Source organism: Miniopterus natalensis, chromosome 6 (assembly GCF_054644295.1).
Source record: "Miniopterus natalensis isolate mMinNat1 chromosome 6, mMinNat1.hap1, whole genome shotgun sequence".
Classification (NCBI taxonomy): Eukaryota; Metazoa; Chordata; class Mammalia; order Chiroptera; family Miniopteridae; genus Miniopterus; species Miniopterus natalensis.
Window position 1 is genome coordinate 55,258,838 of NC_142086.1, and position 23,513 is coordinate 55,282,350.

Here is a 23,513-nt window from a genome sequence, read left to right on the forward strand (position 1 = left end):
GTGTTGAATGTTAATCTTCTGGAATAGAGCAAAATAACTTGTGTCTCTAACCTGTGAATTCAAAGCACAAACCACTTTGCTCTCGGAGCACCGGAAGCCTCCAGTTTGAGGAGATCTTAGGCTTCCCGAGAACTATGTGCGATCATGAATCTGGAATGACTACAGCAGCCAGGCCAAGAGGCCCAGAGGGCCAAGGCCAGAGAGGCCAGAACCAAGGGAGGAGCATCTGTGGGGCCAGATGCCCGGTGCGGGGACAGAGCCAAAGGGGTGAGCACCACGCTTCCCACGGCTGTGGCCACTGTGGGAAGGTTTCTGTGATTCCTGAGTGTCACAGGCCCAGTGACTTCTACTGCTTTCTGTGAGAACAACCCTTATTTTAAAGAACTGGACTCTCTATTTCATAAATTATAGAATTCTGTGAATATATTCCTGTGTGGCACGTTTTTATATATGTAATACAGAGTTTTTCACCTAAGTGACACATGCCTGTAGTGAATGGCCAAACCCAAAGGAGTAAGTCTCAGCGACGGGCCTGCCCACTTGGACGTTTTATCACCCCTCTTCCTCCTTCCCACATTTCCTCAGCTGCTGTGGCTGGAGGTCAGCATGGTGTAGGCCCTGATTTTCTTCTAGGGTTTCATTTGTTCTGCATTCTGATTGGCACAGTCACTTCATGCTCCTTTCCTTGCCTGGTAGGCAGTGGGTCAAAGCAATAGCAGGAAAGTGACAGGAATAGCATTTCTGTCGTTTATAAACTCCTCAGGCCAGTGGGTGCCCCTCAGCTTCTCCTCTTGGTGTCTCCTAGCTCGGCACCTGGCTCACCGCGGACCGGTTGGATGAGTGAACGAACTGGTAAATGAGTAATGGAAGGAAGGAAGTTTGTTCACTGGAGTGGAGATGGATTTCAATGAGTTTCATCTAACAGTGAGCAGGAGAAATGAAGGCAGTTACAAGTGTGACCACTCTCTTCTCAGAACCTTTCTCCCAGGGCCCCTGGAAGCTTCACCTCTGTCTCTTGTTATCCTGGCCTCTCCTCCCTTCTCTTTGTCAGTGCATCTGTCTGAATCCCACATCCAAGGTGCAGTCTACCCTCTTCCCTACCTTCTGCACTAATTATCTTCCACTTAGTGTGTGGCTCTTAGCTCAGTTGTCGCTTCCTCGGGGGAGTCTTCTCGGACCTCATTTCCCGTGCAGCACACGGGACTTCTCCTTCGTAGCACTTTTTTAGGTTGTATTTTTGTACATTTATTTGTAGGATTATTTGTTTAATGTCTATTTTCTCCTCTAGACTGTTCTGCAAGGCAGGAGCTGGGTACATAATGTGGTGCCTGCACTCAGGAAATACAATATTTATTAAAAGAATACTCCCCATTATTTTGTGAGCCTTATGGAACCATGTTCAGTTGTAAGCAAAGACCTCCCCTCCCCCAGCCATAGCCCATTTCCCTGGAGACACCTGCCCTTCTTTTTGACCAACTTCTCCCCCAGACACATTTGTTATTATTGTCTCCATTATCTCTGGAAGCCCATAGCTCACTTCTTAGGCCCCTTGGGAAAAAGAGAGGTTGTCCCCCTTCCTGCCTCCTACCCGTTTGAACCTTCCAAATGTTCCCAACACCGTTCTGCAGCATGCCCACCTATCTGGAAGCCTGGGAGATTTTGCTGTCCCCAGTTTTAGTGCCTTAGCTAAAACCCTCCAGGACCCTTCAACATTCCTGGATGACTCCAAATTGTGGTTCAAAGATCTCCTTGCTTGTTTTTCCAGGATGCCCTTCCCGCCCCCCCCTTTCTATCAACTTTGTATGTGCTTCCATTACTGCTTGTATTATGCCATATTGTAATATGTTTCCTTGTCTGTACCCACTCCAAAACTGCACATCACAAGAGCAGCTGCTGCTTATTTGTCTTGGCCACCCTAGCACCTAGCACCACATCAGGCACAGGGCAGGCGTTCATTAGATGTTTGTTGAACAGAATGGAGTGGACTTGAAGGAGGTCACCTCCACTCTGATTTAGACATCAACACACTTAACTGTTATGTCCAAAACTCTAAACTTAGAACCTCCCACCTTCAGACTCCTGTCCTGTGCTCTCATTCCTGCAAAACCCTATCTTGGCCAAGGAGATTTGGGGTGCCAGCAACAGAAATCCACTGGGACTAACCCAAATTTTATTAAAGAGATAACTTGTACAAACACAGGAAGAGTTGAACCATCAGACCACAGAAGGGCAGGGATGAGGGCAACCTCTGTCTAGCTTTCAGCAAGAGTTCCCGGCCTTTATTAACCCTAGTGGTCTGCCATGAGTCTCTCTGACTCAGCTCGGCTCTCTCCACATGGTAGCTAGATCATTGGTGTCCTTGGGACCACTGGACCTTCAGTCACTCATTAGGTGGCCTGATTCCAAAGTTCAGGATTCTCCTGGAGAAGGTGGCCATCCTGTTCCAATCAGTTATGGTTGGAGTGGGGTGGGGAAGCAAAATCATGTGGTCCTCAGAGCTGCCCCTTCCTTCCTTCCTTCCTTCCTTCCTTCCTTCCTTCCTTCCTTCCTTCCTTCCTTCCTTCCTTCCTTCCTTCCTTCCTTCCATACGTTTTTATTGATTTTTATTATTTATTTATTTATTTATTTATTTATTTATTTATTTATTTAACATATCTTTATTGATTTCAGAAAGAGTAAAGGAGGGGGAGAGAGAGAGATAGAAACATCAATGATGAGAGAGTCATTGATCGGCTGCCTAGCCTGCAATCCGGGCATGTGCCCTGACTGGGAATCTAACCCCGATCTCCTGAATCCCAGGTCGATGCTCAAGCTGAGCCACGCCCGGCTGGGCTTTATTGATTTTTAGATAGAGAGGAAGGGGGAGGAAGAGAGAGATAGAAACATCGATCTCTGCACACCCCTACTGGGAATTGAACCTGTGACCTCTTGGTGCATGGGACTACGGTGAATCCGCTGAGCCACACTAGCTGGGCAGAACTGCTCTTTTCAGTTAATCAGAGCTGATTAAGCCAGAAAAGGAGGTTGACAAAGAGCCATGGTAAGTGCCTGGCTAATTCACTCTCACTGGAACCTCTTTGCTGAGCCACTGGCACCCACCTGCTTCCCGGTCCAGCACGTGTCCCTGGTGTGGGGCGCAGCTGTCCTTTGTCAGGATGCCTGGGCATGCACTGTAAATGAATGGCCTTGATGGAGGCTGGGGCAGCCTGCAGGCGGTGCTCTCACTGCTTAGAGTTGGCTCTGTAGGTGTTGGGTTGGGGGCCAGGAGAGATGGGGAGACTGAGATCAGAGTGGAAGTGGGTTGGGAGTGGGGAGCACAGTCCAGGGCTTCTTCCCCAAGCAGACAAGTGGAGTAGGAGGAACCAGAACCGAGTCTTTCGGGGGATGGGGGACTTCAGTGAGGGGCAGCAAGAAGCAGCGTGGGTAGTGAGCCTGTAGGGAGTTAGGTTTGCATTTCCCAAAATAGCTCTGTCAAAGGTTCTTTACCACCTCCTGTTGGCTGAATCCCACAACCTTCAGGTCTCCTTGCTGGATTTTTCCATGGGCTCTGAAACACCAAGCACCAGGTCCTTTTCTAAGTTTTTCTTGGGCTGTCGGAACACCTCTCCTCCCCACCTCCATGTCTCATCCAGCATCCTTGAAGGAACCGTCTGGTTCTCTTTCACTCGTTCCACTATTTCCTAACCTAGCTTCTGATTTCCGTCTTCTCTCTCACAAAGGTACTGGGGGGTAAGAGACTAGACTCTGTGTTTGCTGGTGTGTGCCCTCTGTCAACTTCACTCTTCCTAAGCTTCCATTTCCTGGACTGTAAAGTGGGGGCTGTTAAGAGTCCCTGCTTCATGAGGGTTGCTATATGGAATAAATACGTTCTTTTTTTATATATTATTTTTTTTACTTGATTTCAGAGAGAAGGGAGAGGGAGAAAGAGATAGAAACATCAATGATGACAGAAAGTCATTGATCGGCTGCCTCCTGCACACCCCCTACTAGGGATCTAGCCTGCAACCCGGGCATGTGCCCTGACCGGGAATTGAACCGTCACCTCCTGGTTCATAGGTTGCCGCTCAACCACTGGGCCATGCCGGCTGGGGAAATAAATACATTCTTGAGTATAAAATGCTTACTGTGAGGTCCTGAATATATTAAGTAATCAATAAATGTCAGCTGCCATTACTTCCCTCCTCTCCTCATTTCAGCTCCCCTCTAGAGACAGAGGACATCCAGATCTGAATGTTCAGTCTGAACTCTGAATTTTCACCTGCTTGTTGAGAAGGAAGTACAGGGCAGAGGAAAGTGCATGGGCTCTGGAGGGGCAGACAAGGGCTCGAGTCCTTTTCAGGACTCACAGCTGTGGACTTTGCAGTGACTTCATCTGAACACCTGCTCATCCACTCATCCGTAAGTGGGATTATGATATTTGCTTCTCTGGAGTGGCATAAGCTTTGCCATGTTTATTTCCTCCATGGCACTTACCATGTTCTATAATTATATCTTTCTCATTGCCCTCCCCCAACTGAAGGAAAGTGAAGTCCTTAAGAGTGGGAGCCTTGCCTTCTTGTTTACGGCTCGGTTCCTTGCCCCTGCATATTTCTAACACAAGCATAATAACACTAGTTTCTCATTCACTTTCTTTCCTCCTGTGTTCCTTAGACTTCTCAAAATCAACATGTACCAAACCAAACAACTGGTCATTTCCTTGCTAGACCTGACCTTTTAATTTAACAAATATTTATTAAGTGCCAATTCTAAGCCAAGCACAGGGCTAAGGATCAGTACAGACAAAAGATTGCTGAGATATTGTCTCATCTGTGGCAATGTTTACTGTCTACTGGGGAGATGAATAATGACACCGGAGCACAGCATTTGCAGTGATAGGAATAAATGCTTCACAGAGAAGGAGCCCCAAGCATAGAGGAGGAACAATTTTTTCTGACTGTAGAAGCTGGAAGTGACAATTGCCCTGAGCGGCAATGAAAGAGTAGGGATTTTCCAGGCAGAGAAGATTGCCAGTTGGAAGAGTATTGTCAGAGGCCTGAACTAACATGGTGCATGTTCAGCTGGAATGGAGGGCTTAAAGGGAGAGAATGAGAATGGAGGGCTGAGACCATTTGCCCCCATTTTTTAAAATGGAAAATTTCAAATATACAGATATAGAGAAAATGGTATAAAACTCACTTCCATGTGCCCATCATCCACCTTCAACAATTATCAATTCAGTGGACAATCTTGTTTGTTTATTTCCCTACCCACTGAACTCCCATCCCATTGTTTTCTTAGGACACAAAGTTTTTAAATATTCCTTTTGGGGAGGAGACACCACACTTCTACTCAATTAAGAGAAACATTTTTAACAGTACAGAGGAGTTTTACTTTTTTACACTTATCATGCCATGACTTCATAGGGAATGGGTTCCAGCAGCTCAGGCTCCTTTCCTTTGGTTCTCATAGTGAGCTTCTCTGAGTGGGCAAGGCTGGTCCTTCAGTTGAACTGAAGTATCTTTCTCCTTGGCTTTCATCTTTTTCTGATCATTTCCCTTCCCATGTTTCAGAAACTATCTCAGCTGTTACAGTGCTTAATATACTCTGTATGTACATTAACTCTCTTGGCAAGAATCTTGCCCTTAACTTGTTTACAACAATGTCGACCACATGCTGGGTAACATTGTAGACTTGTCCAGTTTTCCCATGGGAACATTTGTGGGACATTCTTTTTGGAACAGTTCCCATTCCCTTGATGTCTACAATATCATTTTTCTTACAGATTCACATGTATGTGGCCAAACAAACAACTCCATGTTCTATACAAGGCCTAGAGAACATATAGTGCCTCTCCTCTTCCCCTTTGTGTTGGTCATTTTGGTGAATTCTTGGAAGATGGTTGTTCTAGCCAAAAGGCCCATCCCATTATTTTGATACAAATCCCAGACATTAAATTATTTCATTTCTAAATGTTTAGTATTTTGAAAAGATAAAGTGTATCCTTCCCTTCCCTTCCCTTCCCTTCCCTTCCCTTCCCTTCCCTTCCCTTCCCTTCCCTTCCCTTCCCTTCCCTTCCCTTCCCTTCCCTTCCCTTCCCTTCCCTTCCCTTCCCTTCCCTCCCCTCCCCTCCCCTCCCCTCCCCTCCCCTCCCCTCCCCTCCCCTCCCCTCCCCTCCCCTCCCCTTCCTTTTTTCACAAATGAGTCATAATATACTCTAACACTGCAACTTATCTACCTGGAGACTGAACTGTGTCAGGATATACAGAGTTGCCTCCCTCTTTTAAGAAGCTACCTAGTGTTGCATTTGTGAATATACCAATAATTAACCTCTCTAGTCCCCAACTAAAGGGCATTTAGGTTGTTCCCAAACTCTTAATATCAAAGCAAAGCTGAGAGAATTCTTTGAACATACACCTTTGTCTACCTAGGGTCATATCTATAGGTTAAATTCCTGAACATGGAATTGCTAGACCTTATACATTTTGAGTTCTGACAGGTGCTCCCTATTTGGCTCAAGAGATGCTTTTGAATGATATGACAAGGACACATTCTCTGTCCAGGCTTGTCACATTATGGAATTCTCTCTGTTCCTTCTCAGCCATATATCCTACCAACCCAACTCCTCTCAGTCCTCCCTTCATTCTCACTGCTGTGGTCTGGGCTCAGGCCTGCATCCTTTGTCATCAGGACAGTTGCAACTGTCAGCTCAGATGTATTCTAATCCCAAAGCAGAACGGAATCATTCTCTCGCTTAACCACTTCTGCTGGTGTCTCACTATGTACAATTTAAAAAACCCCATTTCTTAGCCTGTCAGTCTTTCAATGCTTTCTCGTTTGTCCCTAACTACTCACTCATTTTTTAAAAAATGTTTTTATTGATTTCAGAGAGGGGAAGAGAGAGGGAGAGAAACGTCAATGATGAGAGTCACTGATGGGTGGCCTCCTGCACGCCCCCTGCTGGGGATCAAGCCTGTGACCAGAATCCAACCCTGATCTCCTGCATCATAGGTCGATGCTCAACGTCTGACTCACCCCGGCCTGACTCTCGCCCATTTTTCATACACCTTAGACTTCACTGAACCTGGACTCTGGTGCCTTACTTGGGCCCCCACGTCTCTCTCTCCCTTCTTTCTCTGTCGTGGAAGTCTTGCTGCTCTTTTAAGGTAAATTCAAGCCCCACTCCTCACCCACGCTGTGCAAGGCCACTCGTTTAGGACCCAGGCTGATTTGGATTCTAATCCTGACTTTCTTTCGGGGGATGCCAATCCTTCCGAGATTCACAGTTTTCGTCTGTTAAGTAAGGATGAAAATACCAACCTTGCTGTGAGGATTAGAGTAGGCATCAGAAAAAGGGAATTCTGACCCTTTCCGTGGCCCCTGTGACCGCCCCACCGCGCTCGACCGGAGCCCCTGCTGCTGCCCCGGCTGCGTTTCCTGCGTGTCACAGACCCTCGTGGACAAGACTGCAAGCTCGCTGTGGGCAGGGCTGGTGATTTGCCCCTGGAGCTCCCAGCGCCTGGCAGAGAGCCTGCGTATAAGCGGAGGAAGAGACAGAGATAAACGTGCAAAGAGACAGACGCGCAGAGCGGGTCTGGAAGACAGGTTTCCGCGGGAATCTCCGCCCAGGGCCAGGTGGGCGGGGCCTGGGCCTGGGCCGGGGGCGGGGCCTGGGCCGGGGGCGGGGCTGGGCGCGGGCCCCGCCTCGGTCCGTCGGCCAACGCGCTCCCCTGGCTCGTCCCCGCGCGGCGCGGTGCAGGGCGCTGGCTCCAGGCTCCTCCGCGGCCCGGCGGGTCCGGGCGCGGGCGCCGACATGCGCCCCCTGCTCGGCCTGCTGCTGGTCTTCGCTGGCTGCACCTTCGCCCTGTACTTGCTGTCGACGCGCCTGCCCCGCGGACCGACCCGCGCCTCCGCCGAGGACGCTGAAGGCAGGTGCGTGGCGGGGACCGGGAAGGGGTGTAGTTTGTAGGATGGGGTCTGGGAAGCGGAGATTCGGGCTCCCGGGTCGGGGGCGACAGGGCTGGGATTTGGGGTTCTCGCTCAGCGGATAGGGGTCTGGTGTCCGGGCCGCGTCTACACGGTCTGGGCGGGCGGGTGCCTGGAGCCGGGCTGGCCCCGGCTGGGACCCGCGTGCTGTCTGGCCCGCGGCCGGGGCCTCGGCTGGTGGTTTGCGGAGGGGACGCGGCGCTGCCGGGCGGAGCCTGCCCTCGCGCCTCCGCTCGCGCCGCGCCCCGGTCTGCTCGTTCGCGTGCCCATCGCGCTCCCAGGCTCAGCCCGGGCCCCCATTTGCGGCCGCCCCTCGCCCCTGTTTGGACCCGCAGCCCCTTCCCGACTGCTCCCAACCTCCCCGCATCGCCCTCCGCACCCCACCTCCCTTAGGTCTACCCTGGGGACTTTAAGGCTTTCGGTCTTCAGGCCAAGCGATGCAGGGACAGCCTTAAATTATTCGCGAATTAATGACCGCGTCCGTCCGTCGGTCTTCCCGGCCGTCCCTCCCCTTCTCGTTGCCGCTGGGCGAGGCTGGAGGCGGTGCGGGACCCGCCCGGCTGGTTCGTCGTGAGCTGCGGTCAGTCCAGTTTGAGAGAGGATGCCTGGCACAGCATTGCGTCAAGGATGCCACTGACATTTGAATATGAGGACAGTTGTTTTCAGTTGCTGTATTCTTTTGCTTCAGCTGTGAAGCCTTTGCCGTGGGTGTCAGATACGCCAAGAGAAACATTTTGACGAGAACCAAGAGGCTTTGCTCATAACTGATCGCTGATGGATTCAAGGGTGGCTCAGAGGGCAGCGCGCAGTAGCCTTTACACTGTAACCCTTGCACAGGATTCAGAGTGCACTGAGCGCCAGATAAAGAGCAGGGTGAAAAAACAGGCCTTTGAAAGGGCTGGTTTCAAGGCTGACGTATTATCAAGAAGGTTATGTTTATGGTGCAGGACAGATATACTTTCCCAGAGAATCTTTAATTGGGTTCCTGTCTGATGAAACAGGAGCAGTGTGAAGTTTGAATTGTCCTTGGCCTAAAGTTTGTGGGGGAGGGGGTGCTCCTTGAAAGGACGGTAATTTAGGACGTTTAGTACTTGCCTGGAAATTAATCCATTTGCCTCTTAAGAAGAGATCATAAAACCTGAGAGCTGAAAGGAACTTAGTGATTATCTAACACCAAGCCTCATTTTTCAAAAAAGGAAACTGAGGCCCAGGGACTAGCCCAGGATCATACAGCTGTGTGGTGGCAGAGTTCAGTTGCTAGCTCAGGTCTCTTGCTTCCAAACGAGGGCTCTTCTATCTGCTCTGCTGTGTTGTATCAGGTCACCCATCATCCGGGGCCCCCATTATGTGTATATTGCCAGCAGACTAGATGGTGAGCACATTTATAAACCTATTTAGGAAAGATGACACCATGAGTAACTTTCATAGGTACTAGGTTGATCGGACTCATGTTTCCATCTGCTTTTCTAAATCCCCAGGTCACTGTGGTTCCCCTCTGACCTGGCCGAGTTGCGGGAGCTCTCGGAGATCCTTCGAGACTACCGGAGGGAGCACCAGGCCTACGTGTTCCTGCTCTTCTGCAGTGCCTACCTCTACAAACAGTGCTTTGCCATCCCTGGCTCCAGCTTCCTGGTCAGTGCCCTGTCCTCCTTCTGTGCCTGTCAGGAAGCCACCTTCTGTCTTTGTAGAGGGGCTCTTAGGCTGCAAATCACACAGTCCAGAGGACAGACTCCTGTGACTACCATTTTTTGACAGCTTCTCCTGTGGCAGGCACTGTCCTAGTTGTTTTACCTGCATGGCCTTATTTAATGCTCCCAACAGCCTTATAATGTAGGGAGAAATTAAGTAACTGTCCAAGGGGACAAGGCGAGGAGGGGGTAGGGCTGGATTTGCACCCACTTCCTCCCAGCTCCAGAGTCAGCCTTTCCTCTCAGGTTTGCTGCTTTTGTTTCTGAGGCATTGAGAGCTACGTAGCACTGTCCTTGGGACACACACACATGTGTACCCTGGGCTGAGTCAATTCTTCCTCCTAACAGGTCCCGTGATATTTTGCATTTTGGCACTGTTTTTGATTTTTTTTTAAAAATCTGTTTTCGGGGGGCCCACGTCCTTCTGATGGAGGCCACCCCCCATAAACCTATTTTCTCTCTTAGTCTGTGAGTTCCTGAGTCCCTTGAGGGTAGGTCCTGTTTCTTTTTCTCAGCCCTTGCATTCCTTTGCCTGGCACAGGGAGTTGCCTTGATAAGTGTTTGGTGAACAAATGCAAGTTGTTCATGGTGATGTTAGGCTGTGGAGGACCAGGAAATGTCCCTGATGTGGAGAGAACAAGTCATTCTGATTGTCCAGGTGGCCCCTCTGGAGCCACAGTGTTAGACCTGAGCTTGTCCTCGGGCTGTTGGATGCTGCTCATCAGTTGCCATCTGAGGTTATACAGAATAACCTGTGCTTTCCTCCCAGCAGCATTCTAAACTGGCTCATGTAAATGTAAATATAGGGCATGGGGTGGGTTTGAATCCCAGCTTTGTAACCATAGGTAAGTCATTTAACTTCTTCAACCCTGTTTCCTCATCCATAACATGGGAATGCTCCTATGTAACCCGCTAGGGTTGCTGCATGGGACGGTTAAATGAAACAGTAGGTGTAGAGTGGCTGGCATGGTGATGGGGCCTGGCACACAGTGGCCCTCAAGCACTTGTGGAATGACTGAGTGACGGAGCAGGAAATCCTGCTTCCCTCTCCTGCCCAGCATCTTTTCTCTACTACAGGCTTAGCCTGGAACTGCGTAAGCAATTTCTTTGTTGGAAACTGGGAGAAAAACAAATGTGTCCATTCCAAGAGAGACAGGGGAGGTGTGTGGTGTTTGAGGTCAGGGGCTGACTCCTTGGGTACCTGCCTTCCCACTTGAGCTGATCTCTCATTAGGGCAAAGAGCCAGCTGCCACCAGGAGGTGAATCTCGTCTCTGCCTAGTGTGATGTTGGGCCCGATACTTAATTTCTTACCCATACAGTGGGATAAGGATAGTATATGACACAGTCATAGTGAGGATTAAATACGACATGTAGTCAAGCACTGAACACATAGTCGGTGCTCATAGATGCCCACCTCCTCGCTTCCAAGCTCCCCTTTTACTTTCTGTCTTGGATCCCACGTTTGGCAGGATGATGTTAACTAGCCAAATTGCATTTAGGAAGTATTGGCTCACTTTTTCATTTTTGTTCATCTAAAACTTTTCTGAGTGTCGCCTAGATCTCTGGTTAACATGAATCCCCCAGTATTTGCATACCACACAGATGTAATTCCAGCAAAAAGCAAAGAAACAGGACATTTTATATACAGTAGCTTGTGTGGTCTGACTGAGGGAAACTCATGGTTTGTGTTCATTTAAAATGGTGAAGATAGCCTGCGAGTTTCATCTCTGCCTTCTCGGAGCGCCCATGTTTGCAGGACTTGCCATAGCGCCGTGGCAGGCTGGGTGCTGTGTGCTATTTTGTCACTTCGCTCTCTCCTGCCCTCTGATGCTTTAATCCTTGGTAAAGAGAACAAAGCCGGGTTGTAGTTCTCAGCTCTTTCATCACTTTTCATTCACTTTTTTTTTCTTTTAAATTGATTTCAGAGAGAGGAAGGGAGAGGGAGAGAGACATAGAAACATCAATGATGAGTTGTTGATGAGCTGCTTCCTGCAGGCCCCCGACTGGGGATCGAGCCCCAAACCCCGGCATGCGCCCTGACCCGGAACCGAACCGGGATCTCCTGGATCCCAGGTTCAACCACTGAGCCACGCCAGCTGGGCTTCATTCACTTCTTTAAAATGGGAGTTGGGTTTTGGCCAGGAGGGTGGAGGGAACCTATGACTCTTGACCCCCAAGATGAGGTGACTGGTGGCTGCCGGATGGATTCCTGGCTGAGGGTTTGTTTTCTTTGCAGAACGTTTTAGCCGGTGCTTTGTTCGGGCCATGGCTGGGGCTCCTGCTCTGCTGTGTGTTAACTTCCGTGGGCGCCACGTGCTGCTACCTGCTTTCCAGTATGTTTGGCAAACAACTGGTGGTCTCCTACTTTCCTGATAAAGTGGCCCTGCTGCAGAGGAAGGTAAGGGGGAGGGGTATGTCTGAGTGCTGGGCCCCCACAGAGTCACCCCAGGGACCTGGGGGGTGAGGGGCAGGGATTTCCCACAGTGTTCCTGAGCCTGCTTCTGGAAGTCCTAGGGGTTCTTTGGATGTCTCCAAGAGGCACGGACTTGGGATCAAATCCCAGCCCCATCATTACCAGTTCTGTAACTTGAGGCAACTTCCTGACCTCTCTGAGACTCAGGTACCTCTGTTTTAAAAATGAGGAAAACAGTCTGTACTCTGGAGTGTTGTTGGGAGATTTGGGGACAGAATATGTAGAGTATCTAGAACAGTGCCTGGCACCAACAGATTTTCAGTTCCTGGAGACTCTTTTTGCTTCCTAATGACCTTGTCTTCTTTGGCTACAGGTGGAGGAGAACAGAAACGGCTTATTTTTTTTCTTACTGTTTTTGAGACTTTTCCCCATGACACCAAACTGGTTCTTGAACCTCTCTGCCCCGATTCTGAACATCCCCCTTGGACAGTTCTTCTTCTCTGTTCTTATCGGTAAGAAGCTGATGGAGTGAGTCTTCGTCTCACTGGGGGATTGCCCTGGGTTAGCAGCTACGAGGCCACGTGCCTGCCTCTGAGAGCACAGGCTCATGAAGACCATCTTCAAGTTTTGTTAGCTAAAATCCTGATTTCAAATCTATGCAGGCTTGGACAAGAAACCTTATAAAAATACTTTTGGAAAAAATAGGACTGTTCATCCTGCAACTGTATTTAGTGCCTGTCATGTGCCAAGCACTGTGCTGGCATTGGGATTAATCTATTAAGCACATGACTTGGCCCATGCTGGGGGCTCAGTAAACACTAGCAGGTAAGACAGGGTTGGAATGTGTATATGGGAAGAAGAAACGGAGGAGACAGAAGAAAAGAACAGAGCACAGGACTTCCTGTCTGGCTTTGGCCCATTTTAATTAGGATCTGCCCTAGGAAGAGCTGGCACCACGGAAGTTTCTTCTTGCCTTTTGACAGTTGTGTGACCTTCAGCAGGCTACTTCCCCTCAGTGGTCACTTGGCCAGATGAGGGCCTAGAGCAGTGTTTCTCAAAGTATGGGCCTTGGACCACCTTTATTAGAAAGGTAAAGTGCTAACCTCCTGCTGAGCCAGTGACTGTTATTTTCTCCTGGAAGTAAGCCATTCTCTTTAAGCCTAAGGCAAGGTTTGCCTCGCTTAAACCTTCTTTAGAGCATGGAGGGAAAGACTACTCAGGGCTTCTAGGTCAAACAAAACAAATCTGTGGTTGAGCAGCTGCTATTAATAGGGGATTCTTGAGAGAAATTGAGATCTTAAAAGGAAGCAAAATCTACCACAGTTAATTCTGGTCATATCAGCTTTCAGACAAAGTGCCTCAGTGCCTCAGTTAGCTGCCTGCAATAACCTGGGTGGCACAAAGCTCGGAAAGACTGGAGACCAGAGTTCCAGTCCCCCCTCTGACGAGCTGTGTGACCTTGAGTGATCTATGATCTTGAGGTATCATCAATAGAAGAGGAGCGGATTATCAGGGGGTCCCAAACCAATCAGAGAGGGAGGGGAGAGGCTTTTGAAATGCAGGTTCTGGTGCTCTACTAGACCCAGGTAACCAGAATCTCTGGGGTGGAGCCAGAGGATGTGTTTTTATCAACATCACCAGGGAGTTGTTACGCCACCACCCTGTCTAGCCACCACTCAGACTTCTAGGGTCCAGTGAACTTGATGACTTCTTAGGAACGGTACAGAACATGAAAAAAAGTACTTCTAAGAAACATGTTGGTTTTTATGTCATGCATCCTGTAAATCTCATAATGCTGGTGCTTCTCCTTACTTGGCTCTCGGCTGCTCAGAACCAAAGTTGGGGCCCACCTCTAGCAAGTGGGTGAACCTTATGCATTTTTCTCCTAACTCTACTCCCTTATTTTATTCTTCACTCATTTTGTTTTTCCTGTTAAAATCTTTTTGTATATAAAAATATGTATACATACATATTTAAATATACCTTTTATTGATTTCAGAGAGAGAGATGGAAACCTCAGTGATGAGAGGGTCGTCATTGATCGGCTGCCTCCTGCACGCCCCCAATCAGGGATGGAGCCCGCAACCCGGGCATGTGCCCTGACTATACTGTATATGTTTTTGTAAACCATCTCAAATCCGTTTATTAAAGAATGCAGGTGTATGTGAGAGTGAAGAAAGGAGGGGGAGAGTGGAAAAGAAGAAGGGAAAGAGGTAATATGTTTAGGGGTGAGGAGCTGGGAAAAACCAAACCTGGAATCACTGTTGTGAACTCATGGTGACATTTCTGAATGGTTAATGCTCTTCCTTTTCCTGCCCCTCAGTAACAGGCTCTTTCCTTTTTCTTCTTCCAGGTTTGATCCCCTACAACTTTATCTGTGTGCAGACGGGCTCCATCCTGTCAACCCTTACCTCTCTGGATGCTCTTTTCTCTTGGGAAACTGTCTTGAAGCTGTTGGCCATTGCTCTGGTGGCCTTAGTTCCTGGAACCCTCATAAAAAAATTTAATCAGAAAGACCTGCATTTGAATGAAACAAGCAATGCCAATCATCTAAATAGCAGAAAGCACATGTGATCTGGATTTTTTTGGCCATGTGGCCCTGGACTGTATTGCTTATATGTGTGATGGGTATGGTCCTCTACAGCCCCTCATTGCTGTTAATTACCCTCAACAGGTGGTTTAGACACAGTTCACCTGTGCGCAGTGTCTTGTCATGAAAGACCCTGTGGTCTAGAAGGTGAGTTATATCAGGTGAATTAAACCAGCCCTGGCTTAGTAGGACGCTGCGAAATGGATAGCCTCTCAGAAAGCTCTGTGTGTTTTATTGAATAACAGAGAACTCGGGATAGTCTGTTGTGTTTGCCTCTTGCCAAGCCCTGAGCTGCCTCAGGAGAGGATATGGACTGTCCTTGTCCAGAGTGCCTCCTTTCCAAAGTGATCGGCTGTTGTGACAGGTGTTCTGTTAAGTCCCTGGTGTTTGTTTTTAGTGTCAATGATGACATGTGAACCCACGTCACTGACATCACTCTTCATCTTGCTAGTCTCTTGAAGAGTGTTTCTTCTGCACTTTTTTTTTCGGATGACCTACCTCTTACATAAACCAAGGGAAAGAAGCCCACAGACTGCTTTAGAACATCTATGTACAGCTCAGGTGCACAGTGATTTCTCCGATGCTCTTTGTGTTCAGACACACCAGTGTTACCATATATGTCACATTTCCTCTTGGTTGCACGGCCTGACAGTTAAGCCGATTGCAAACAGACTATTACATATGAATGGAGCGAGCTATGTTATGGATACGTTCTGGAGAAACTCACCTGGACAGTGCAGGTCTCTTGATTCACATGAACCAAATGACCAGTGCATTTTGTAATCTGTCTTTTCTGTGTGCAAATCCCTTCTCCCTCCTGCTAGGAGAATGGATTCAGTACGCTCAAATATTAGCCAGTATGCCCTTGGAATGTTTTTCAGTTTGTCATTTGCTGAGAATAACTGAGTAATAATTATATTTTATCTTTTAATTCTAAGAAGAAGTCTTGGATTTGGGTTATTTTGTTGTGTTTCAGTTATCTGTAGCTGTCGTTGCTTCCTCTGGCAGCAGTATTGAATTGGCACAGACCTGGGTTCATACTTCCAAGAACAGAAGGACCTTGGCACCTAACTGACCAGCTCTGGGATGCTGTACCTCACAGGAGTAACTCATCATTTCTCACCAGAACTGTTGCCCTTGGGCATCATCTGCTGGGTTTTGATTTGGCTTCGCCAAGAATCTTGCCAAGTGCTTTAAATCTAGGCCACATGTGCTTCATGATTTCTTGAGAATATTCATTCTTGAGAATGAATTTCCAAGCATTGTTTTTTTGGACTCATATGATAAAAAACACACACCCACAATAACTTAATTTTTAAAGATGTATTGCTTTAAAGGAAGCTTGATAACAAGGGTGGGGGTGAAGAGTAGGCCAACTGGACTTTGAAATTGTGGATCTTTGTTCTTGGAATAGGGAGAGGGAGGGAGAAACAAGGAAACTTTCCACACTTTGCCCTTTATCAGGATCCTTAGATTGGTCTCTCCCTCGTCCCAATGATCTTGCAACAATGTGCCTTATCAGTTGTGAGCCTACAGGCAAAGTAATCTCCCAAATAAATGGGTATAAATGTTCTGTGGTATGTGTTTGTCCATGTTGCTAACTTTCAGTTCCCCTCGCCAGTGGGAGTCAGGATTGGCTAAAGGTCAGACAATCCCAACGGGGTAGCTCTCCCCTCTCAGGCGTTTTCATCTTCACCTTTTCCATCTCTATGCTCACTTTATAGTGGGGTCACTAATAACACTTAGTAGCTATAAGATGGGCAGCAGGAAAGCCATAGGGAAGGAGCAGAGCGCCTGTCTGGGCTGTGCCAGAATAATCAAGACGAGACTGTAACAAAATAAAACGACAGTGATCTCTTCCTCTGTGGTGTGTCTAACACAAGAGCCGCAGAAACCAGCTTTGCCATCACCTGTTTTCCTGGCTGCAGGAAACCCAGTCATGTGAAGTCCTCCTTTCCCTAAATTTCTGACAAATGCTGAGATTTGTGAAGGCAGTTCTCAGGACACAACCAGCACCTTTAGGAAAAGGTGACCAAAACACTGAAGTGCACTTTTTAACTCCATGCATTTGTTTGCTTTCATAGTCACTCTTGTTCCCATTGCTGTACAATTGTTCCATGCAAAGAACAATTGTTTCAGGCAAACCAACGTGGTGCAGGGGAACTGACAGGACCGGCGACCACAGGGGAGACAGATGAGGGGGTTTATTTTGAGACTTGACCATTAGAAAGAAGTTAATTTGCTCCAGGTTGATAGGGAACTCCAATTATTGCAATAAAGAATGGAAGTGAGTCCAACTCCGGAGTCTGAGAAGCTGTCACTCTGGAGGTGACTAGCTCCCCGGGTGACATGGTCAGTCAGGGCCGCCTTCCTAATAGCTTGCACATTCTGATTGGGGTTCCCTCTGCTGTACGACCACTAGAGGACCCTGTCTGCCTGGTCACTGGGCAGCATCCAGGAGCCAGCGTTCCCCCGGGTGCTGTGAAGTGGCTCTAGAGAGTAGATCTGTGATTCTGCCCGGAGTTTCCTTACAGTGGCCTTGCCATCTGTGCTATGCGAAATCCTGGCATCATGCTCTGGTCCTGTGACAGTTAATCAAAGCTCTAACTCCTTTGGGGTAACCTCTTTCCCAGAGCAGTGATTTCAGAGCTCCCCTCCTCTGCCACCTGCCCCTGAGAAGCACTCCAGGTTCCACAGGGGTCCTCTGCTTGGCAGCCTAGTTCATTCAGTTTGACTAGGTGCTTGCAGTGTTGGCTGTAACGTGCAAACAAATAGGTTAATGTGAATCTCGTGTGCTAGCTGTGAGGTTGGTAACATTGGTGGTGTGAATATACTGGGACATTTATTCTATGAAAGCTGCAAAGAAGAAAAATCTTGCTGCCTGGAAAGGCACTAAATTCATACTGACTGTACAAGTCAAGGTCTTAAAAAAATGTGAGCCCGGCCGGGCGTGGCTCAGCGGTTGAGCATCGACCTACGATCCAGGAGATCGGGGTTCGATTCCCGGTCAGGGCACACGCCCGGTTGCGGGTTAGGCAGCCGATCAATGACTCTCTCATCATTGATGTTTCTCTCTCTCTCCCCCTCCTTTCCTCTCTCTGAGATCAATAAAGACATGTTTAAAAAATAAACAAAAAAATGTCACATTGTTTTGGTACATTAGTGTCAGAGTCAAAGGAAAAAGTCACTGGGACTTAACATTAACTTTGTATAGAAGGTGAGGGAGGAACATGCTTATTTAACACAATGAAATAATGTGAATGAAGAGACACATTTTGGAACTGTCAGAGATTGGAGACAATTTGGAATTGTAGTCCAAAGGGGCAGGGGTAGAGGCAAGTGGCCTTTTCTATGCCAATGGAGCTGCCCCGAGAGCCATAGGGTGGGATCCATAAGGAGAACACTAGTGTGATCCTGTCATTTTCCCATCAGGGCTAACTCCAGATCTCAAACCACTGTTAGGAAATTATGAGCTTAGATTTTAGAGCTGGGATGGCAAACATCGCCCCCTTGCACACCTGTTCTAATCAAGCGGTAGTTGTTGCTCCCAGGGCTGTGTTGTGAGAGGTTCTGAGGCTGGGTCCAGGCTCAGCAGGGAAGAATAGGGTGATCAATAAATAACATTGGTCGTGGGTGTTTAGAGTGTAGATTGTAGGTGGTGATATTTGGTGGTATTTTGGTTTCTGGCTTAGTGGCAAAACAAAATACAGCCCGCTACTGCAGAGCAGAGAGGGAATTCCCAGGGTTCCAAGTATGGTGTTCTATTTTGGAGAATTAAGTTCTGGGAACTTCAAGTAGGAACATTTTAAGGGGAACCAAATGAGACATAAGGGGGTGGGGATGCGTTTACACTGAAAGGATGCCAATGCTCCATAGTGGGAGGGCATTTAAAATTGAGTGGTACCAGGAAAACCCCAAACCATCAAATCAAATTATTTAGGGTGAGAGAGAAATTTAGCACAAAGAGGCCCTGAAGTGGATGCCTTACTGAATTCTGCTAAAATATCCTTAATTCTTGAAAGATGGATTTGTTGATACTAAAGTTTTAAAATACCTGAAAATCAAGTAGGTCATGCCAGATCATCTTACAACAGAGCTAGCTAGCATCTTCACCTTTCTGGGTAGGCACTCCCCATAATCTTCCAAAAAGGTCTAAACTTCAAGGTCTACTATAATTTCAAAGTGGATGCAGGCTTCTCAGTTTCTCTGCTAAGCAATTTTAAGAGGAACTGTTATTCAAAGGACATGATCTAGAAATAGATGGAAATCAGAAACAAATGCCCATCTGCAACCCAAATTAAAACTCATTAGCTTGTAGTCAGTCAAAAACGGATGCTAAATGAATGTGGACATTCATCCCAAGGGGGTTAAATTTTCAATCAACAATGAAGCTTGAAATCACAGCCCTGTGAGGTTCCTTAAAGCACTGCTGCACAGTCGTCAGGACTGCAGAATCAGCTCGAATTCCCTGAGCTCTTGACTTAATGCTCTTCAGATGCGTTCTCAAAGCAACACATACCAACTCAAAATTGTCCTGGGGACCTCAGGCAGACAGTAAAGGGCAAGGCTGGGATAGAGAAGGCATTTCTCTTTTTGATCTAAAGACGCTGTTCTTCTCTGAAGCCTCTAGTCACTTCTACTGAAAAATAAAAATGTTTAATGTGGAACTTTATTAAACTCTTGACCATACAGTGAATGACTAAAGATTCAACACTGTATGTGACCCTAACACGCTCAGAACAGTTAATCCAGATAGGTTCTATGGCATTATCATGACAGATAGTCAAGATGGGAAATCAGAAAACTTATCAAAAGTGTGAGGTGTTAGCCCTAGCCGGTTTGGCTCAGTGTTGGAGCACCGGCTCCCCTGGACAGAAAGATCTTGGATTCAATTCCGGTCAAGGGCACGTACCTCAGTTGCAAGCTCGATCCCTGGCCCAGTCAGGGGTGTGCAGGAGGCAACCAATCAGTGTTTCCCTCCCTCCCTCCCTGAAAAGCAATGGAAAAAATATCCTCGAGTGAGGATTAAAAAAAAAGTATGAGGCATCCGGTGGGGGTGTCCTCGGAAGATCGTGACTGGAAGGTGTAAGACACTGACTGCCATGTTTCTTTTGCCACCGCAGGTGGGCAAGAACCAGACCAGCTGAAGTGTCAGTGTTTTATGTTGGACAGAAAGGGGACACAGAGTTGTAACCTCTCTTTTCCCAGAAAGAGAGATTCATAGGATAGTGTGGTCTGAAGTCAGAGGATGGAAAATAGGGCTCTTCAAGGTAGTACTTTTCCACCCCTATGAGCCTCTAAGTGACCAAGCCTTTGAAGAATTATTCTAGTCTTGTTATAGGATGACATCACAGCTAGGCATTTTATGTCATGACACACACACACACACACACACACACACACACACACACATTTTTTAAGTTTTCTTGCTACTCCCAACTAGGAGAAGACAGGCTGGCTTTGTGGGATTCTGGCAGGGATGAGGTAACACACTGCTCCCCGTTCTTCGACCTCTAACGTACGGGTCCTCTGCAGAAATTTCTCTAGGTCTGTGCCTCTTAGGGCATTAAAAAATGCTCTTTTTACTTCTAGTATAGTCTCATGATTTTATTTCTTAAGAAACTTGAGAAAGTTTACAGCCTTTGAACTATTTGTCCATCCACTCAGTCACCTGCCCACCCAGGAGCTTTCGCGATCAAGTCAAAATCACAATGTAGCCATTGGGCTCCAGGGCAGAACACGCGTCCTCAGATGATTGTGGTTGTACACAGAAAGTGAGGGAATGCACCTAAGATGGATACTGGAGAGCCTCCAAGTGGCAGTGCCACTTTCATTCCTTCATAAAAATCATAAAAATTCATGATAATTCATGGTTAGCCATAGACACAATCATTGTGCTACACTGTAAACCACACCTTCTGATCGACAGAAAATGAGAATGATAATAATTATTATAAAATAAAATAACAATGATAATAATGCCATAACTTAAGATCTTTCATGTAGTCCAGCTACAGAATTGATACAAAATGGAATAATTTAATGCAAACAATACTGCTCCCTGTATAAGTTAGACATCTTCCTTCATCTCACCTAAGAGCTATAAATTAAATACACTAGGTTTTAAATTAATATCTCAACATAAGTTGTAAACAAATGGAGGGATCAAACAAGCAAAAGGAACTGCTCTAAACTCCCTCCTGCCTTTTCTTTTTGGCTGATGCAATCAGTGACACTCAGAGGAGGTCAATGTTTTCACCTGCATTGGAAATGGTTTAATACCAATATGTGTAAGTCTTTCCTAATGTCCAACACGATGCAGAGTCAAAGAGTCCTGCCATCTTCTTCAGATCTTGAGCCTGGAGACACTGTTTGACAGTAACCTATCTTGGAGGCAGAGACAGGAACTAGGCCAACATCTGTTTTTATGTAAAATTCCACATAAAAATTTATCTTAAAGCTGAGGTACCATGAAGTACCTTGGGATGCTTTTCAGGGCCCATGACCCTGGACAGGAAGGACCTCATGCTTTGGACAAGGTAAAACCTTCCCAATTGCTGCTCAGCATCAGTTGTTCTTTCCACAAATTTCCAAATCCAATTATTTAAAACTGCATTGATCCAAAGAGAAGTAAAATACATTTCACAAATAGCATTTAACAAAAATGCTATAGTGGTGGAAGGGTGGGGGGGTGCTTTCTGCAAGGTGCTTATTTTGCCTCTATTCTGATAGTGGAAGCCAGTCACTAAAGCTTACAGGATAGAATAAATTGATGAATGAAAACAAGGGGATGGTTTGGGATTGGACACTGGACAGACTCACACACATCCTAGCTGCCTTCAAAGGCTGTTCTCCTGTTTGAATCAATATGACTCTAGTAGACAAGCAACCTGGCTCCAGAGAGGGGTGATTCCATCTTCTCCACAAAGCTGACCTGAGGTGTTCTGACAATGTACTTTTATAAATTCCCCACTTGCTTTTCTAACACTGTTGTCAGTTTCCTTATTCTCTTACCCTTCTCTCCTCAGCCCTCCCCTTTTTCCTAAAGGAAGTGGTCAACAGATGGAAAGAAAATGGCTACAAGAAAATGGCACATTGGTCAAGGTAATACATTTGTCAAGATAATGACAATGACAGCATTTAAAAGGTAAATATTTGTCAAGGAAGGTTCGACTCTATCTGTAAGTCTCACAACCAAATGCTGCTTAAAATAAATAAAAAATGAAACCAGTTTTCACATATATAGTTTTCTTTTTCCTCCTAGAGGAAGCACATGCCTTCAAAGACCTTGGGTGCAAGTAGCTGCTCACCAAACTTTTCTAGGTCATTTCCATCACCCATTGGATAAGCTGGTTGAACTCAATGTGGTCTGTTCACAAGTTACCTGGAATTGCTTTTCTTTTGCAGTTCTTTGTTTTCTAAAATGCTCAACATGTCTTGCTCTGGCTCTTCTTCAGTCTCTTATGGCCAAAAGACCTGGTCCCCTGTTCAAGTAGCAATGATAACTCTTGGCCCCACAAATTCTCAAGAATGTTGTTCCTAAATTCCACTTCTTTCTTTGCTTTTTATCCTTTCTCCCTCTCTCTTTTTTTTTGCAAGAAATTATTGTCTCTCTCTATATCATATGTAGTTCAATCTTTACAGTACAAAGTGTTAAAATGTCAAACAAAAATAAATATCAGTGTTACAGTAGCTAGAATATTCAATAAAATAGATCCCTGCCATTCTTGATTGAAATGTTCAGTGAGACTTAATTTCATTTGGATATTTTTTCCAGAGATTTGCAAAGTCTCATGTTCCTGTTATTGCAGCTCATTTCTAGGGGTAAGAAAGATGGGGCAGCTCTCTTCCCAGACAAAAAAGCAGGGAGAGAGCGGGAAGAATCAGGAGGTGAGGCGGATCTGAAATGCCAGTATTGTCATGACATCTTCAGGATGGGTATCCTCTCATTACCAAGTAGCAGAGCTGTAGTGTTTATTGGTCCTCACTGTGGCATCAGAACACTCTCCATCTGAAGAGTCACAGTCCGATTCTTCAAACTGCATAGGATTCTGCAAAGTCAAGACAAAATAAAACCTTAAATCATTTCTGCAGTCACTCAGTAAACATATATTGAACACCTCCCACATGACAGGCATTGTGCTGGCTTGGTAGGTAAGGGGGCTACAAAGATCGATGAGACCAGGTCCTGTCCTTATGGGGCTTACAGAAAAAGAAGACTTGTAAAGATGATGATTGTGATGACGATGATGGTGACAATTATAACAGTACTACCACAGCCCCACTATAGAGAGTTCACTGTGTTCCAGGCACTGCTGTATGTGCTTTACATCTATTAATCCATTTAATCCTTACAACAACCCCATGAGATAGACGCTGTTATCATACCCATTTTACAGATAAGAAAACCGATCTATGGAGAAGTTAAATGGCCTACTCAACATCACACAGTAAGTAATTGGAAAGGCTGGGGTTTGCATCTAGGCAGTCAGGTTCCAGGGTACACAATTTCAGCCACTTATGCTATCCTGCCTCTCGAAGGGCAATGCTGAATATGAACTAAAGTGTTACATGTGCTATGATAGCATCATCAGGGGATAGAGGGGACATGGAAGAGGGAGGCTCACACCCTTAACCAGACTGGGAGATGGGGCCAGGAGGAGGTGATGTTTGAGTTCAATCTTGGAATGAAGGGTTCATGAGCAGTTCAATGTCTGCGCCTCATTTGGGATAACTACCCTCATTTTTGGGAGCTCTGTTGATCTGTGTACTTTTACTTACTTCATAGAGGCAGTTGTTGTATCTTATATACTCAATGATAATTGGGAAGGACCTTGGGACTTGAGATGTTGTAACTCA

The 23,513-nt window shown here is 46.7% G+C and overlaps 2 protein-coding genes across 2 annotated transcripts in view; one reads left to right on the plus strand and one right to left on the minus strand.

Annotated features, from left to right (window-relative positions):
• Positions 1 to 7,751: 7,751 nt before the first annotated feature.
• On the plus strand, positions 7,752 to 14,873 carry TMEM41A (transmembrane protein 41A). Its single transcript, XM_087818256.1, has 5 exons — positions 7,752 to 7,908; positions 9,441 to 9,594; positions 11,888 to 12,049; positions 12,438 to 12,576; positions 14,418 to 14,873. The coding sequence occupies exons 1-5, from the start codon at positions 7,790 to 7,792 to the stop codon at positions 14,636 to 14,638; spliced, it is 795 nt and encodes a 264-aa protein (XP_087674382.1). The 5' UTR covers positions 7,752 to 7,789; the 3' UTR covers positions 14,639 to 14,873.
• A 5,375-nt stretch (positions 14,874 to 20,248) lies between these two features.
• The window catches only part of MAP3K13 (mitogen-activated protein kinase kinase kinase 13), a 125,967-nt gene continuing 122,702 nt past the window's right edge, over positions 20,249 to 23,513 (minus strand). Inside the window, exon 14 of the mRNA XM_016200094.2 lies at positions 20,249 to 22,705. Coding sequence (XP_016055580.2) covers positions 22,604 to 22,705 — 102 coding nt within the window. The 3' untranslated portion in view covers positions 20,249 to 22,603. The remainder of the gene's footprint in view (positions 22,706 to 23,513) is intronic.